The sequence below is a fragment of the Calonectris borealis genome, chromosome 1, assembly GCF_964195595.1.
Source record: "Calonectris borealis chromosome 1, bCalBor7.hap1.2, whole genome shotgun sequence".
In the NCBI taxonomy this organism is placed as follows: domain Eukaryota; kingdom Metazoa; phylum Chordata; class Aves; order Procellariiformes; family Procellariidae; genus Calonectris; species Calonectris borealis.
Window position 1 is genome coordinate 74,831,593 of NC_134312.1, and position 17,273 is coordinate 74,848,865.

The 17,273-nt window shown below is 44.7% G+C and overlaps 1 protein-coding gene across 1 annotated transcript in view; it reads left to right on the forward strand.

Moving 5' to 3' along the window:
• Nucleotides 1-270: 270 nt before the first annotated feature.
• The window catches only part of ST8SIA1 (ST8 alpha-N-acetyl-neuraminide alpha-2,8-sialyltransferase 1), a 125,945-nt gene continuing 108,942 nt past the window's right edge, over nucleotides 271-17,273 (forward strand). The window contains exon 1 of the mRNA XM_075160736.1: nucleotides 271-509. Coding sequence (XP_075016837.1) covers nucleotides 271-509 — 239 coding nt within the window. The remainder of the gene's footprint in view (nucleotides 510-17,273) is intronic.

The following is a 17,273-nucleotide window of genomic DNA, read 5'->3' on the forward strand; positions in this document are numbered from 1 at the left end:
GGCGGAGCATCGTCTGGCGGGGAAAGCGAGGGACCAAATGACTGTGAGGAAGGGCGGCAGCCGCCACCGCCGAGAGAGGAGCCAGCCGCGGCGCAGCGACAGCAGCCCCGGCAGGAGACCCGACGCCCGCGGGGCCCGACTCCCCCCCGGCCGGCTGGGCGGCGATGGCGGCGGGCGGCGGGCGGCGGGCGGGCCGCCGGCTTTAGGGCGCGGGCGGCGGCGGGGCTGAGGCGGGCCCCCCGCCCGGGGGCGCCGCATGGCGCGGGCCTGATGCCGGAGCGCGGCCCGGCGGCGCGGCGGTGCTGCGGGAGGAGGATGGCGGGGCTGGCGTGGAAGTGGCCGCGCACCCGCCTGCCCGTGGGGGCCAGCGCCCTGGGCGTTTTCGTCCTCTGCTGGCTCTACATCTTCCCCGTCTACCGGCTGCCCGACGAGAAGGAGATCGTGCAGGGGGTGCTGCTGCAGCAGGGCAAGGCGTGGAGGAGGAACCAGACTGCGGTCGCCCTGTTCAGGTAGCGCCGTGCGCGGCCCAAGGGCAGCCGGGGACGGGCGGCCGGGGACGGGCAGCCGCACGAAGCAAGCGGGCAGCCGGGCGGCGGGAGGGCAGCCGGGCGCCATCCCCACCCCGCCAAGCCCCAAACTTTATTTTTTCCTACCCGACCCTTTGTTTTTTTCCCAGCGGGCGAAGGGCAGGCAGGGCCCCTCTTGCCCAGCAAAACTTTTTGGGTGGCTCTGTTTGCTGCGGGGAGGAGAAGGGGCTCGGCGCGGGGGATGGAGGCTGGTTTCTCCTCGCAGGGAAATAAGCCCCTCTTAGATGCCTTTCCTAGGAGGGCTGAGGTTTCTGAGGCGTGCGGTGTTGCCTGCACAATAGGATGCTTCTTGCTGCCTGGATAACAGCTGCACCGGCAGCCCCTCTGGCTGCTAACAAAGCAAGGGGCTCGGAGCCTCGCTTCGCTTATTGATCGTGACTGCCTGCGTGCTGCCAGGGAAAGCTGAGCTTGTGGATCTCCCTGGGAGGCGTAAGGGAAGGCTTGCGTGGATGTTCATCCGTGTCAGCATCCTCGCTCCGAGGAACACTTTGGAAGCTCCGCGCTGGTCCTTGACTCGCTGCAGTTTATTATAGAAACCACATGAAAAGGCACCCTTTTCTCTTCTTTTCTTTTGACGTGGCTGGGAAATGGCGATAATCCTTGGAGCCCTTTTCACCTTCCCCAGCTGCACAGGAGAGGAGGAATGTTGCAGTCAGGGTGCCACGTCCGATAGTGGTGGAGAACCAGGTCCCTGCAGCGGGGAGGATTTTTTGAATGATCCTGGCTTAAAAGCGTGTGCAGTGGAGATTTGCATCCATCCCCTCGAAAATTTCTCACATGTCTGGGAAAAATACAGACAGTTGGAAGAGAGGCCGATTTCCCTCCCTTTCCTGGAGGGAAGCTGGGTTTTCTCCCTATCCTCTAAGTAGCAAATGAAAGATCAGAGTGAGGGGGAATCGAACTGCCTGCAAAAAGGCCCTCTTTCTTTAGTAAAATGCTGGAATGAATCAGATGCAAATTCCAAGGGACTTCTTTTCCTTTTTCTTTTTTTTTAGAGTGGTGTACAGCTTTATTTGATTTCTTCAATACTTTTTGAATGCAACTCAATTTGCGTTTGTCAAGAACTGGAGCCGGCATGTGATCGCTTAATATCTTGTCTGCTGGGATAACAGAAACTTTACAGTTCTTCAAAAGCACATTCTTCCTTTAGCCCCTGAAGCTTGCAGGAAATACAAGCAATGAGAGGTGATCAGTGGGCACGTGTTAATATAATCTCATTGGGTAGGCCTGGAAGTCCTCCCTTTAATACAGAGCTAGCAATAAGATACAGATGCAGGATTCTTTTCCTAAAACACTAACACTAGAAACTAGGTTGATCTTCTCAGATACTAATTCATCTTAATCCTGCTGTGCCACAGATTCCCATTTTTGGGGGTAGATGAATCCAGATTTTTAAAAATTACCCTGATAGGTGATGTAGGAAAGAGTTTGATGTATTATTTTTCATGTTTGTAAACCAAATGTTGTTTGAAGATAGATTGGTAACGCTGCTGCAACTTCAGTTTAAAAAACAGTTTTTAGACCATTTCCACCACATGGTTTAGTAACAAAAACTCTGCTTAGCTTGTCAACTACTCCACTTGCCCATATGTTTTTCCACTCCCTAAGCATAGTGATTATCTCAGAGATGCTATTGAAGAGAGTCTCTTGCAATAAAAGGAGCTATTGTTTCTGGTCTGTGTCTCTTGATGAGTTGGTGCAGCGCTAAATACAATGAGCTTTAAATCAATCTGCTTCAAAAAATAAAGTTTTTAAGAGGAAATGTACACTGGCGATATGTAGTGAGTATACCATAATATTTAAATAATTGTGACGTAGAACTCTATTTTGATATGTAAATTTGCTTCTCTTAATATTGGTAGAAGGTTATGAAATCGAAGTCTGTGTCAGGTAAGCTGCTGTATATCATGAGGTGATCAACAGAAACAATGTCCCGCTCTTTGCTACGATCCTGCTGTCTCTATGCAAGAGCACTGTAAAAGCTCCAAGTTTCGCTTTCAACTGGAAACTGCCTATGAATGTGACTCTCTGTTTTAATTGGGAAGGAGGTATAGAGCTTCACAGAAATCCTGCGTGCGGACTTTGAAGTAATACGGCTTTCCGTAATAGCCTAATATTAAGTGGGTTTTAATATATTATTAATATATCATTATTTAAGAATGACATTAATTGCCATTCTTCCTAGCCCTCCTGCCACATTCTGGTTACCAAACAATTTGAGTTTTACTCAGTTTTGAAAAATAAATTTGAATTTATCTGTGCTAAAAATATAAGTGAGAAAGTGCAAACTTTCACATTACTGCTTGTATAATACGGTGACATTTGTGGTACTGTACAGGTGTTTGAATAGCCAGGTTCTTGGTATGCAGAGAAAACATCTGATCGTTTTGTATCTTTCTCCTCCTATAAACTCACTGGACTCCTATTGTTGAAGTAGATTATTGTCCCCGACTAATTAACTTGATCAAAACATACTTTTCAAACCTCGGAAGTGCTATTCCCTCTTTGCCTTCTGTACCTGGATCAAAGACAGCTTCAGTAAGTAACTTAGCAAGGTCAGCGAAAATGTCTGGGGTAATTTGGGTTGAACCCTGGCAGCGGAGTGCCAGTAACTCCTCAATCTCCACTGCTCCTTCCTCCTCCTCTCTGTACAGCCAGGAACCTCATGTAAAGATCTGACGCATATAAACTCTTGCTTATGCAAGACTGTCCTGTTGCTTGTGGGATGGTTTACATGAGGCTTTTGTGTTTGAATATAGATTTGCAGAATCGGTTTTCAAATATAAATACCTGTGTAAATAGCCACGGATTGCTGCTTTTGAGGTGTGTGTTGCCTTGCTGCAGCTGTGAGTAAGGATGGTTTGTGGGAGTACCAAAATGAGCAGGATTAAGCCTTTGACTCCGGTGTGAGTCTGTGTTGAAAGCGTGCTCTCAGCCTTGACTCTGCATACACGGCTTCCGTGAGTAATCCTGGCCTGATGAGTGCGCCGAGTCCCTCTGCCAGCCGTCCAGTGGGTGTCTGTGCAAGAGCTGCCTGGGTTGGACGGAAGGACAGATCCTGAAAAGCCTGAAGATACAACTGAGGTTATTAAAAGAGCTCTTGGTCCAAATCCCTTCCTCAGTTGAACGTAGCTTCCTTTAAAGTCCTCAAATTCTGGGCATTTGGAGTTGAGCACAGCCCACTAGCAAGCTATCGCTATTAGCATCCTTTACATTTCAAGACACTAGTGGCTGAGGGTAGTCAAACTCTCTGCTGTGGAAACATCTCTCTGACAAATGCTGAATAATAGTCTGTCAGTCATGTCAGATGGTAAACTGCTTGATCTTGAACTACAAAGCGGTCAGGATAGGAATGAGACCGTCATTAGAGTCACAAATGGCTAACTTGTCTAATTTACCTACAATACAATGGCTTGTCATCTTCTGAGGTGGTTAATGTTATTGCGCCCTAATGGTTTTTACAGATTACTTAGTTTTCTTTTTTAGGGCCTAGTGGTGCTTAAATTATTTAGGCAAAAATGTTGTTAATTGCTGTTTGTTATTAGTGAAGTAAATGACATACAATAATACCTTTAGGATGATTTTATTTAAAATGATTGCAGTTGATTAAAGGCAGAGCTGGATCTTTTCATCTGCCTTAGAAGCTCCATACAAGCACAAATCCCAAGCGCCGTATGTTTATCTCGCACTTCTGCTTCATTTGTTGCCTGGGGTGGACCTCCTCTAGGGAGTGGGTACACTTGTGGGGGGCAGTGGGCTTTTGGCTGTCAGGACGCCCACTGAAAGAGTTTGATGGCGATTAATGACTTAGGTTAGAGGTTCTTCAGAAAGAGATGGGACAATCTTGTCTGCAAGGCAACAGAAAGGCTGCCCTTGAGATTCAGATTGTGTTCTTGCTTCTGCTGCAGCAGTTTTGTGTGATGCTGAAAGGTCACCCAGGGTTTCTTCTGGGGGTGGCTTGGTTGAGCTGGTGGCAGATGTCTCCTGTGAACTCCCTGTTTGTGACCTGCCTCCAGTCCAAAGCATCTGCTACAACTTGGCTCTGCTCCCCAGTGCTGTCCCCTCTGTCCCTACAGCCAAACTGGCCATGCTTATCTTGGCAAGTGGTTTCTTCACTCCTTTTTCGTCAGGTTTGCCCTCTTGTCCATTTTCCAGCGACAGAGAGGAGAAGCTCCTGGCCTGAAATCACACAGCAGGGTCAGTGGCTGAACTGGACAGAATATCCAGACGTGGTGGACTCTGGTGCTTGCAGTGTGAATGTGCACAGACTGCGTGAAGCCTCTTCTACTGTTAGCTTTCGTGTGCCTTGCAAAAATAATGCTCTGTTGCCGCCACGCGCCGTGCCGGAGGGGGTCTTCCCACTGTAACCTGCTCTGCCAGCTGCTCTCTGCCAGCTGTTAATGTCTGTACCTAGAGTGCAATCACAACAGGCACCGAAGAACGTCCCCTTGTGCAAATAATTTTTCATTCTAGATTGTATTAACACAGAACTAGAATTCCAGGTCACTTCCCTGTCTGGGTAAGACAAATGCTATTGCCAAGTCAGCGAGAGTTTCTTTAGTTCAGATGGCTTTTTTTCCTTGTCTTTTGATGTGAGCATTGCAAATTACAGGAGTGTTGCGATCCTCACTGGGATTTTTCAAGGCAAATCTGAGATGAAACTTCATCTTGCTCAGGTTGTCTAGATAAGAGTTTTGCCCCCCTTAAACAGCTTTAGCAGATACTGAATTATTCCCACTTCTTTCACTGAGACGTGTGGAGTGGAGTTAGGATTACAGCTTGGAGATGCTGGATTAGATTAGTTCTGCCTCTGTGGCCCATGAAGACCTGCCCTGAAACCATCAGATATGCTCAAATGTTGTGCGTTGGCAGTGGCCAAATCCAGCTCATTTTGCTCTCCTGAGTAGGAGTTGCTACTGCCTGGCTGTCTTTTTGACTAGGTTGTTAACATTTTGAATACTTTTTTTCAGTTGTATTTGCTGCATTGGTGATAATTGAGTATTTGTAATTTGTAGTTTCTTGGTGTCTCCAGCTGAGATGGGAAGTTGTTTTGGTGAAGAGGTACAATTTGAAGAGCAAGGTTAAAGGTGAGAGGAAAGAAATGTTCTTATTTTATTATTTGGAGATGAAGATGAAGAAAGCAAGCTGTAGAGAGATCTGGCTCCATATCTTCAAGGTCTTTAGGTGTCTTTGGTTACCTAAATTACATGAAAACAATGAGAATTCGTTATATGAGTTAGCTCATGGCATCTTTGCAGATGAAGGCTGTGGTGGCAAGATAGGAATTGACTTCAATTCCTGAGTTCCAGCTCATGGTATCCTCCTTCCTTGCCCCTAAGTAGCATTTTTTTACAGACCTTGATTCCACCTTCCTCATGAAACAGACAGTCGAGATCCCTATTTCTAGTATCTGCTCCTGCAAAGTTTTGGATTGCTGCTTTACTTTGAATTTGTAAAAACTCCAGTGCTGCCAGCATTTATGGGAGGGTGCAGCCAATTCCCTGAGGCTCTTTTCCTGTTAGCTGGGAGCATCCGAAGGCCCAGAGCCAGGCACTGGGGAACAAGAGGAACAGAGACTTTACTGGAATTTAGGTTACCCGACTAGGGCCCCCAAAGTCTGGTATGTACATACACAGACACTGCTGGATGTATGTATTTTCACATCTGTGCTTTCCCTTTTTCTGCCTTATAGTGGATGGAATGGGCACTGAATCATCCATACAATATAGTAACCGGTGATTTATTCCTCTTGTAATTTTCATCTTCAGAGCAGTCGAGAGTGTTGCTCCCATTTGATACGTGTTCAATGACATATATAAAAAGACCTATTTTTGAGGCTAATTCCTACTAAGTAAATGCATGGAAAATGAATTGTCTTTCCCCCTTTAGAATTTATCCTCCCACAGTGAGGATGAACCTCACTGAACTGAGGAGTCTGTTTGGACTGCAATCTTCTGTTGTTCCAGTTTTCTAAGCACCAAAAAATACTTAATTTTAAATCTCTGTATATATATTAATCTCTTTCTATATGCTGCATGTGATTCCCAAAATGCAAGAAAATTGCTCCTAATGTTAAATCATTTTAACATAGCTGCATGCAGTTAAATTCATACTGAAGCATATTAACCCATATTATGTAGTATTTGCAAACCTCAGTGGAGATTCGGGTTTTGTCGTGTCACAATTTTCTTATTAGAAGACCAGAGACAATTCTTCTCCCAGGTCTTGGAATCTAAACTGATCAGATAAACAGAGGATGGGGTGGGACATGGCACTGATAAGTCACTTAACCCTAGCAAAGTCTTTGTAAAGTAATTATTATGGAAGCTCTGAGCTTCATGAAGAAGCTGTGCCTGTTGACTTGACCTTAGCGGTATTTGAAATTTTTAACGAGGTGAATTACACTGTGGAGAACAACATCCTGGCTTTAACCAGGATTCTGGAGGTCACTTTCCCACTGCTCCATTCAGGAAAAAGGTGAAGGCTGTGAAATTAGATTGTTTTAAAACATTTTCTGGCCAGCAAAATGGTGGTTTTTTTGGTTGTTGTATTAAATCAACAGATTGAATTATTTCGACTTCTATTCCATCTGCCTGGAAAATGCCCTCCTGAATTTCTCGGTTTAGAGATTCTCTTTTCAAGTGGAGATGTGGCTACAATGAGGCTTTCAAACCTGCTGGAAACAGCTGAATAGAAATGGTTAACTTTTTTGTCTTCCATGTTTGCTGTGAACATCATTTCTTTTCCTGAACAACCATTCTGTTTATCTTTTTTTTTTTTTCCCTTCCACCTCTTCTTCAGTCTATTCCCATTCTGAAGCTGCTTGATGTCCTCCTCAGCTTTCAGGGGACTCCCATACCCTTTGGATGGCTCCTTTTATGATTATCCAATCAGCATCCATAGCAGTGACGTAAAGAACTTGTCTGAAATTACTTACTCCTGTATCTCCCTCCCCTACTGAGTTGCCAGTCACCTTCTTCAGAGTCCTGCAGCTCCCACTGATGCTCGGGGCATCTGTCGTTTTCTATCCTTAACATGCCAATTGTTGGCTCTCAGGCTTTCCAGGTAAACTGCAGACTTTGCCTTAATGTAGTAGCAAGATAAAGTCTCTACTTATCAGGTCTCCTCTGCTCTGAGGATGCCCAGGCAGCTTGAATTGAAAAGCTGCTATACAGCTCGCCTATATTTTAAGGAACGCTAGGAAAACAGATCAGCTATTTTGCTTGCTTTCCTGTGGGAAAACTTGCTCTGCCTATTTCTGGAATGCCTGGAGTGGCCATCGCTGTAATAGAGGAGTAACGGCTTTGTATTTCCTGTCAGAGATGAAAGACAAACAAACAAAACTTCCCCCTGTCCCGCCAGTGAAAAGATTTTAATGTTTTCCTATGTACTCTGTGGTGGCCAAATGTCAGCTCTGGTAATGCTGTTTCGTCTGCAGCAATGTTTGGAGTGTCTGTTGTATATGATGTTCCACTCATGCTGTTGGTCCCACGGTACGGTATGTCCCAGCGCAGGGCGGTGAGGTATCTACCGCTATAGGTAGTACTCAGAAGTGCCACCAGAGTTGAGAACAGCCCAAAAAGCACTCAAATATGCAATGAGGGGGTAATGCTGAATCCAAGGCTCACCCATGCCTGCCTCTCGGTGAAAGTCGCTAAGACTTAGGCTTAGTGACAAATGAGATGAAGACTCTCAAGTTACTCAGCTATGTTTGAATCTTTTTACTTTTGACTGTCAGGGGAGACTTGATTCTGGTTCCCCAGGTACTTTTATACAGCGAAGGAAATAGAGTTATAAAGGAAGTTAAGGAAATGGTGTCTCCATGACATGGTTCTCTCTTGTAACTGAACTTCAGGTCTAGGTCACCACTGAAGTCAGTAGGGAGTCCTGTGAATAATTACCAGTTTGTACAGAAATTATCATTTATTCGGTGCCATAAGCTTGCAGAGAGACATGCTGTGCTCTGAAGGATTTGCAGTGCAAGAATGTGTGTAGTGAGATTTATGTCAGCTATGCAGATTAGGAGTTTTGATTAATGGAATGGGTTTTCCCTCTGTTAGTACAATTTTTAATGCGAAGAAATACCTGGGCTATTTGCTAGTGACACGCCGCCTGAATGTTCTCTGGAAGAATGATCCAAATACTTGTGCTGAGGGTTTGGTGGGTACTGGTCCTTCTTGCTACTGGTACCTGGAGGCACCAGTTTACTACTTGTAAAGTGCTTAATGCTTTTGTGTAAATTTTTGTCTTCTTTCCATGGCTTCCACTGAAGCATTAATCTATTTAAAAGGGAATAGAATAGGTCTTTATTCCATGTATAGTATTCACTTAAGAAATGAACCCCTGTTCCTGGATAGTAAATTACAGTTTTACTTTGTTTTCCCTAATGAGTTGCAATGTTAGCAATGCTTGCATGGTCTTCTTTTTTCTAAATGTCGATAAATTTTTAATTACTGGTGGGTAAATATTTTCATTACATTTCACGCTCTTACATTTGTCACAAGTCCTCACCAGTATTTAAATGATGGTATGTTATCATTTGCAATAGGTTGTATGCTCTGTCTGGATCAGTATTTAAAAGCATGCATGTGGAATCAAATACGTGCCTTTGTGGGGAAAAACATAGGAAAGGATTAACCAGAGGCTAAGGTTAACAAAGAAGCCAAAGAATGAATCTTCAGCTACTGATGAAATTCAGATTCTCTACTTTTGACCACACACACTTTTTATTCTTCGGACTAAGTGACTGCTTGCTTTAACCATTGTCCTTCTCCTTGAGCTGTTTTTGTTCTCTGTTCTTTCCATTTATCTTATCTTCTACCAAAGTCTCATCTGGGGAGAAAAAACATAGCCATTGTAGAGCTTGTGTGCTGTTTGCTGCCATCGCCCTCCTCAGCTGCCTGGTACGTGCATTTTCCTCCCCCCCCCAGATTTCTCTTAAGTGTTCGGTCTCTGTCATCTCTCACTTACTGAGCAGCGCTGCCGGACAGCAGTGCACCCCTCAGCTTCATGCCGTCACATTGCACTCGCTGGCAGCCCCCAAGCAGCGGTGTTCCCTAACGCCTCATGTGGTGCCTCACGTGGCATTGTGCTTTGGGCCCTACAGCATTGCCCTGTGTCTCAGAGCCACTCGCCCCACAGCACAGGGGTCTTTCGGTCCCCTGCGCACTGGCCCCATGGCAGCACCTCCACATCATCCTCAGGCACGCCTCAAGACTTCTGCTGCAGTCGTAGGAGTCGGAGGGTGAAATGGTATTTGGCGCAAGGTGAGAGCTGCTTGTGTGGAATGGCAGGAAATTAGGACCGCAAGAAAGGCAAGGAGGCAAAGAGAAAGGAGGTATAAGGCTAGTTGGGGAGTTGAGCATGAGTATTTGTTACTCTTTCTTCTTGAAGCATCTTTTCAGTTGGTCTTCATGGTGAACCTGACCCATGGGAGCCATTGACGTAGTGTGTTCAGTTTCTGGGACTGTGGGAATAGGAATGATGGGAGAAGTCTCTTACTACAGCTTGCCTGAAGACAGATTATAGCAGTGCTTGCAGAACCACGTGCAGGGCTCCTTGCCTTTCCTGGCCTCCCACAGATTGCTGCTCTAGGAGGGCAAATAGTGACAGAGCAACTTGTGCAATTGTTAACCCTGAAAACAAGCGAACAGGGAGCAGACAGAAAGGGCTGTGAAGCGGGGAAAGTGTTGGCTTGTTTCTTCCCACAGCCTTTGAGCACAGGAATGGGTAAGAGCGGTGCAGTGACATCAGTGAGGTGGTGCAGTTCCGAAGCACGGAGGATGCTTCTGCGTTATATTATGTAGGATTCTCTGCGATGCATGCTACTGCCTGACGTGGGTTAAGGCTTTCCAAATTTTTTTCCAAATGTTTGCTGCAAGTGGGGAGTGTAGTGTGTGTATATGTGTTTGATGGGTGTGATGAGGATAGCCATTTCTGGAGTATGTGAGTGAACTATCAAGATGCCTGGAGTTCATGCTAATGCTTGAGTAAGCCTGCGTGGGCAAATGTAGAGCTAAAGAGCTTGCATCAGTGGAAGGCTATATGTTTTTATGTGATCGAGATGTTTTTGCAGAGCAGCAAGATTTCCAGAAAAGTCAGAACAAAGAAAGTTTTAAAAAGGAGGTGAACAAATAGGGAGAATCTTCAATGAAAGTAAATCATGTCTTGGGCAGGAAAAAGAGGGGAAAAATGCTTTTCTAGCAAGGAGGGAAAAAACCCTCTGCAGAATGATCTGTGAGGTGCACAGAAGATCATGGGCCATGCTGGAGCAGATGATTGCAACCCAGGTTGAGTGAAAAATACCTTTGAAAGAAATACTTGCTGGATTTAATTTTGATATGCTTTTTATTAGATCTCTGTAATTTTTTTGATATTAATTAAGAAAAACTGATGGGATGAGAAACTTAAGTCTGTCTACATATGTCTGTCCTGGACTTCTGAAGAATTATCTGTAAACCAGATAGTTCACCTGTAAGTTCTCAGAAAGTTTATACTTCAGTCACAACTATTCCTTGCTTACGTGGAGAGGAGTTTAAAATTTATTGCTGTGAGGGTCTTAATTAAGGAGTATTAGGAGACCTTTTTCGAAGGGCCATGACCCTGACTGTTTTCAGGCTCCGGAGCTCTAAGGCTCAGCAGTCAAGGGGATGTCCACCTGCAAAATTTTACCTGGCTTTGGTGATGGTTGCTCCTCTCCCAGAACAAAGCAGGAACAGATGCTGAACTATGTGTGCTTGTGGTTAGGGGCAGTTAACATGACTTGGGGAATGCTACAAAGTCTGTATTGCCCACCCTTGTAATAGTTGTGCCAGCCCCTGCAGTCAAGTGAATGTGTGATAGTCTTGATTTCATGGAATAAAAATGAAGAAGGAATTTTTTTTAGTCCTCATAACTAAAGTGAAGGGCTTGAAAACTTGAATGGCGGCTTGTGCCCCAAAAGGCAAATAAAAGTCCATTGTGGGTTGTTGTTTTTCAGATGTGTAATTTCTGTGCCTTAATCATAATTTTGGGGGCCTGACTCGATTTTTAACTGCTAGGGATTGCTATAGTGAGAATTACATATGAGCCTATAATTAGATGCATTTTTTTTTAACTAAGGAAACTGCAACAGTGAAGGGAATAGGAGAAACAAAACCAATCTGGGTATTCCTTTATAGGTCATGTTATTAATTGAACATTTTGTCTTGGCACCCAGCAAGCATCTAGCACAAACACACTTGCTGAGCCTTATGGACAAATGCTGAACATCTCCAGAGTTTAGTATGCCCAGTTGGATGAAGCAGTAAAAACGCATGAGATATTTATTCTTTCTATCCCACTCCAGTCATTGCCTTTAAATGTTTAAGCATATCCAGAAGGGAACAGCAGAGTGTGGAACTTGAGTTAGCTGATCCAAAAATGGTAACAACAACAAAAAAGTAAACCTATCATTAGAGAAATCATGTGTTTTGGTAGTTCTGTTTAGACAACAGAACAAGTGAAAACACTTATCTAGCGTAGTTCAGTAAATGCTAGTGGGTCCAGCATGTGATAACATGTTTATTTTTGCCTTGGGTCTTTGATGAGTGAACATAGTGCTTTCTCTCATTTTGTTTTAAAAAATCTGTTTTCTGCTTCACTTGTCAAACAGGCCATTGCTAGTGAAAGTCTTGTACTAAGAGGGTTGAGTTTGTTGCTCTTCTCCACCTAATCTGTGGAAAAATGTATTGGCTGGCCTGAGTAGTTATACAGTCAGTTGTAAGTTTAGTACAAATTCTGCTTTCTCTTCTTCTGCGGAACAGCAGATCTACATCATGGAGAAAAGGAAAGTTACCTCTGCTGGCATGGGGGCAAATGGGCTGGTGGGGTTTCCAGTGGGGTGCGGGCTCTCTTCTCTGTAGCATAACCAGGAGCATGTGTGTAGTGTGCTTTCACTTGAAATCACAGGTCAGCCTAGATGAATATGAGCTTACTCAGGACTGTAGAGCTTAATAAGTTCTTTCCCAAGTTTGACTTAATCATTGGGTTTTAGGTGGTGTCTTGTGTGACTGTGCAGTCTGTCCTGTGAGATTCTTACTCCTTTCCATTAAGGATCGATAACTTATTTTGCCTTAGAGAAATTAAAAAGAAATCCTAAAAGTCCTGAGAAGTAAGTTGTTTCCACTCATGAAATGCCCCCAGTCTACAGGTATTTCTTAAACAGTTTGGTAACTGCTAAGAACAGATTAGCTTTCAACAATTCAATGAATAGCTAGGCTTTGTCATTTCATTATCAATGGGTCTAAAGTAAATGGGTTGAATGTATTCGGGGAGGAAAATCTCCCCAAACACACTGGCTCTGGACTAGGTGGTACGCCTCCTCTCAAAAGAGGGCTAACTAACATTTCTGTCTTTGTGTGTCAAAGTTTGTATGACATTGAGTGTCTCAAGAGCAGACCTGCACTGGTGCACTTATCCGTTTATTTTAAACTGAAGCAGTTGGTGAAGACTCTACTCAAAGTTATTCTCTACAGCCAGCGTTGCTGCCATGTCCTCTCTGCTTACCAGCGCCTCCTCTGAACACCGCTGTCTGTTGCTGTTTTAGCAGCTCTTTGCTGGAGGGGTCCATTGCTGTCTTACACCATAATACCTGAACCCTCCCAGCATTAGAAAGGGAAAGAAATGCTACAAGTGTGCCGGTGGGGAGGTACCCGTAGGGTCTCTTACTTCCTCCCCCTGTCAGGCCCTCGCCATCCCTCCCTGCCTGGAGGCCCGGCGGTGGCTGCGGGTGCTGTCCCTTGAGAGCTTCACTCACGGGTGACGCTGCCGGCGCCCCGGCTCACGAATAACTTGTGCCCCGGTGTTTCTGAAGCGGATTACCTTAATGCTTTGGATCAACTCCAAAACTACCTCAGTTGTCACCAGCAACTCTTCCCACTTCAAAGAGTAAGTTGTTCTATAAATAGCAGTGCTAATTAGGCGCCGTTTGTGTCCCGGTTCCCTCAACTCCTTTTGTCCCCTGTGACACGACTGTGGAGCGAGAGGCAGCAGGTGCTGACCGAGCTCTGGCAGGGTGCACAGCTCTGCCGGCATGGGGCTCATAAATTTGGGTCTCCCTTCTACCCAAGTTTTCACAAAACTTGTAGGATCTTAATCGTATTTGATACTTCCCCTCTTCCCTGTGCAAATGTTGCTGAAGTTAACCAGCAAATTCAGAAGTCTTCAGAGGTGGACAGGACGGGTACATCAGCCAGTGCCCTCACTTAAGCTGTGTTTGCCATGCCTATTTAAAATACATCCTTTTCTCCCAGGTGCCCTCAGAATTGCCCTCGGGCCGCCGGAGCCCTGCCTCTCTGGGCCAGCCAGGGCCAGCCCAGCCCCTGCTCGGCGGGGAACAGCCTCCACTTTGTGACTGGGGGCAGGCAGCTCCCCGCAGCTGCCAGGCCTCTGTCCTCCTCCCAGCAGGCCTCCCCTGCTGGGAGCACAGCTCGGACCAAACCGTAAGCCATAGCGAGCCGTCAAGCCGGGAGCAGACCAAGGACAAGAGTGTGCTCTTTCCTGCCTGTGACAAACCACGTACGATATTCCTTCTCCCCTCCCCACATTAGTCTTGTCCTGATTGCTGGCTGTTCTCAGGGACAGGATGTCTTCCTTCATATATTCGTACTTAAAAACTGAGTTTTCTATTGGGAGATGTGTCAGAACGCTCTTGTCGGAGGGGAGGAAGGGATTGTGGCGTGGGGTACTCCAGGAGGAGAGAAAACCTATGTGCGTGGAGGGCAGGGTGGGAGGGGGTGACAGTAAGGTGGTGAGATGGAGGGGCCTTGGGAGGTTGGAAGGCAGGTGAAAGATTGGTAGGGTTTAACACAATAGAGGCAAGTAGTTTGTAATGGCAGGGGTGCTGAAGAAGAAGAAACATTAAAAGCAGAGAATAAAATAAAGAAACATTTATGTGAAGCAGTATAGCAGAGAAAGACTGTAGTTGAGAAATTTGAGAACAAATATGCGGATAAATCAGAAGGGCAATCAATTAAGAATGAAACATTCAGTGAAGTGCACAATTCAGTTAGTTAGGCAAGATAACCCAAGGAGGTAACAATTAATTAAAACAACATGGGTTAAATTATAATCTTAGTTAAGAAGATCAAGTATCAAATGGAAGCAGATCACTTGAGTAAATTGAGGGTCCAGTTTCAATGGCCTATGTGAGGTATAAGAGAGGCTATGAAACTGTAATAGGAGAGGGCATTTTCATGCCACAAGATAGGAGGAATGGGAATCATTTGGCTCTAGAGATGACTGTTAAAGTGGTGAGATTTGGAAGTAGAGTGATGAAATATGTGGAGTACAGCCCACTCACTGCAGCTATCTCTGGTACCTGTCCTACTTAAGAGCTGTGGTAGGGAAAATGTCCATATGGTTAGCAATAAGTCAGGAAGACAACATTTGTTGCTCTGTTTTTTTTCATTCTGCGATTGCATTTTGCCAACTAGACAATCCACAGACTTGGCATCTAGTGAACTTCATGTTTGCTGAGGTTTAGACTGTCCTCTGGGACACCAGCAGCTCATGCTTTTAGGGATGATGAATTACAATGGGTAATTCTTTGACTTCTCATCTCTAAAACTCGGGTTGGTTACTATGGTTTTGGGGTGAGACTTTAAAACAAAGGCACTCTTTGTTCTCTCTGGATGCCACCCATAGCATTTCTGCTGAGATGACTTTTCACTTGGTGTTCTAGTACGGTTGTATACGCGGTTGGCATTAAATTGATGCATAGATAATGTGTGTTTAGAAACAGGGACTCAAAACTGCTGAAGATATTCAGCTACTCCAGAATTCCTTGGCCACCTGCACTTGGCTAGTTTTGGTTCCAAACTGTGGAACAGCTCTGAGAAGGTGAGGGATTTGTGGGGGCAGACATGGAGCTTCTACGCTTCTCGTTGTCAAATGCCAGCACCTTCTCCAGACTGATCTCACCGGTCAGGAGGCAGAGTGGAAAGTGGCGAAATTCTGTGTCTCAGGTGTTCTCTCTCTCTTTCTTGTATTGCAACATTTTCATCATCTAGCTTCTGCCCCAAATATATCTGCTTTCCAGTGGCTGTGAAAATACACCCTTTGGGGATCTGCAGGGCAGTTTTGTGAGAAGTGTGCAGCATAAATCAATTGATAATGGACTTCTATTACAGTGCATAAGAAAACAGAAATGTCTTTAGTAGGACAGATTACTAGATCAAGTCCATTTAGTTTAGTTTCCTATCTCTGTCAAGGGCTGGCACCAAATGTTGCAGAGAAAGTCCTGCAATAGATAGGGATATGTAGTATAATCTCCCAAATAAATCAATGTCTCAGATTCTTATAGTTATGAGGCTTACCCTTCAGTAACTTAGTTTAATACCTCATTCAAAATTACTGTTGTTAATTATAACAACCTTTCGTATTCTTGGTGCATACATAAACAATCAATCCCTTCTTAACCTTCATTATGCTTAATTTAGGAAATGCAGGTGTTCTCAGAATGGTTAGTTCTTAAATATATATGTCTTATCCTTAGATTGCTGCTTAATCACTTTAAAAATACATATCTCCTCTTCGGCTGGTATACTCTTTTTGTACTAGTTTGCTTATCATCTGGTTTATTTTTAGATTGTAACATTGTACCAGAAAACAAAATGTCATCATGCCGTTGAAAACTAAATAGCTCATCTTCAGCCCTGTAGTAAACAGTTTAATTACTGTGGAAACTGAATTATTGCTCTTTAAAATTGTTCAGTTATTACTTCGGAAATATGATTCTTCTTTCTAAATAATTAACTGCTTGAATTTCTTTGAGTAGCATAGACCAATTGAAGGACATTCTCATGATTAAATATAGCTCTAATAACTTGTCATGCATTCTTGAGTTGCAAGGTGAATTTTCAAGATGAGTTTGAGACCTAAAAAGCTGGCAGTTGGACTGCCCAGTTGCTGGATGCTCTCAAAACGCTGCGTGAATTTTCACCACCTAGTTTCAGGCCTGGGAGCTCTGAATGTAATGAAAGGCTCAGTCAAAAGTGTTCCTAGAAAGCAAATGTTGGGTTAACTTTTGTGCAGTACACATCCTGTGAATGTGAAAGTCTTCTCACGCGAGAAGACGGAGGCATTTATCTGCCTGACAGGACACATTTCTCATGTTCACTCAGTAGCAGGAAGCAAAACCACAAACCCAGCAACTGTATTGGAGTCTATTGTTGGTTCATTATGAAATCAGTCCAGTGCTGCCCCAGCAAGCTGGGGAGGAAGGGGTCAGAAAAAGGGAGCATCCTGGGTGACCGTCTCTTTGGGCCAGGGACTGCCTCTGCTCCATGTGTCTGCTGTGGGACCCTTGTTTTTGACATGTAGTTTCCACAATACTCATAAATGATTATGAGCTACTTCCAGTCCAACCTGATGAGTTCAAGATCAGTCAATAAATTATAGAATCTGCTACTCTCCTTTCTCGCTCTCCTCAAGATCTTGAATGCCACTGTTTCATGGGCCAAGGTTTCTATTGATTATCATATCCCCAACCAGTGCTTCCTTGTTAGTGAATAGTAGATCCAGCTGTAAGTTGACCCATCAATACCTGTATTAAAAATTATCCCTGACACACTCCAGAAATCTCCCAGGTTGCTTGCATCACTCTATGTTGCCCTTCCTATAGATGTCAGGAGATGTAAGTCTCCTAGTGAGCCCAGAGTTTGTGAT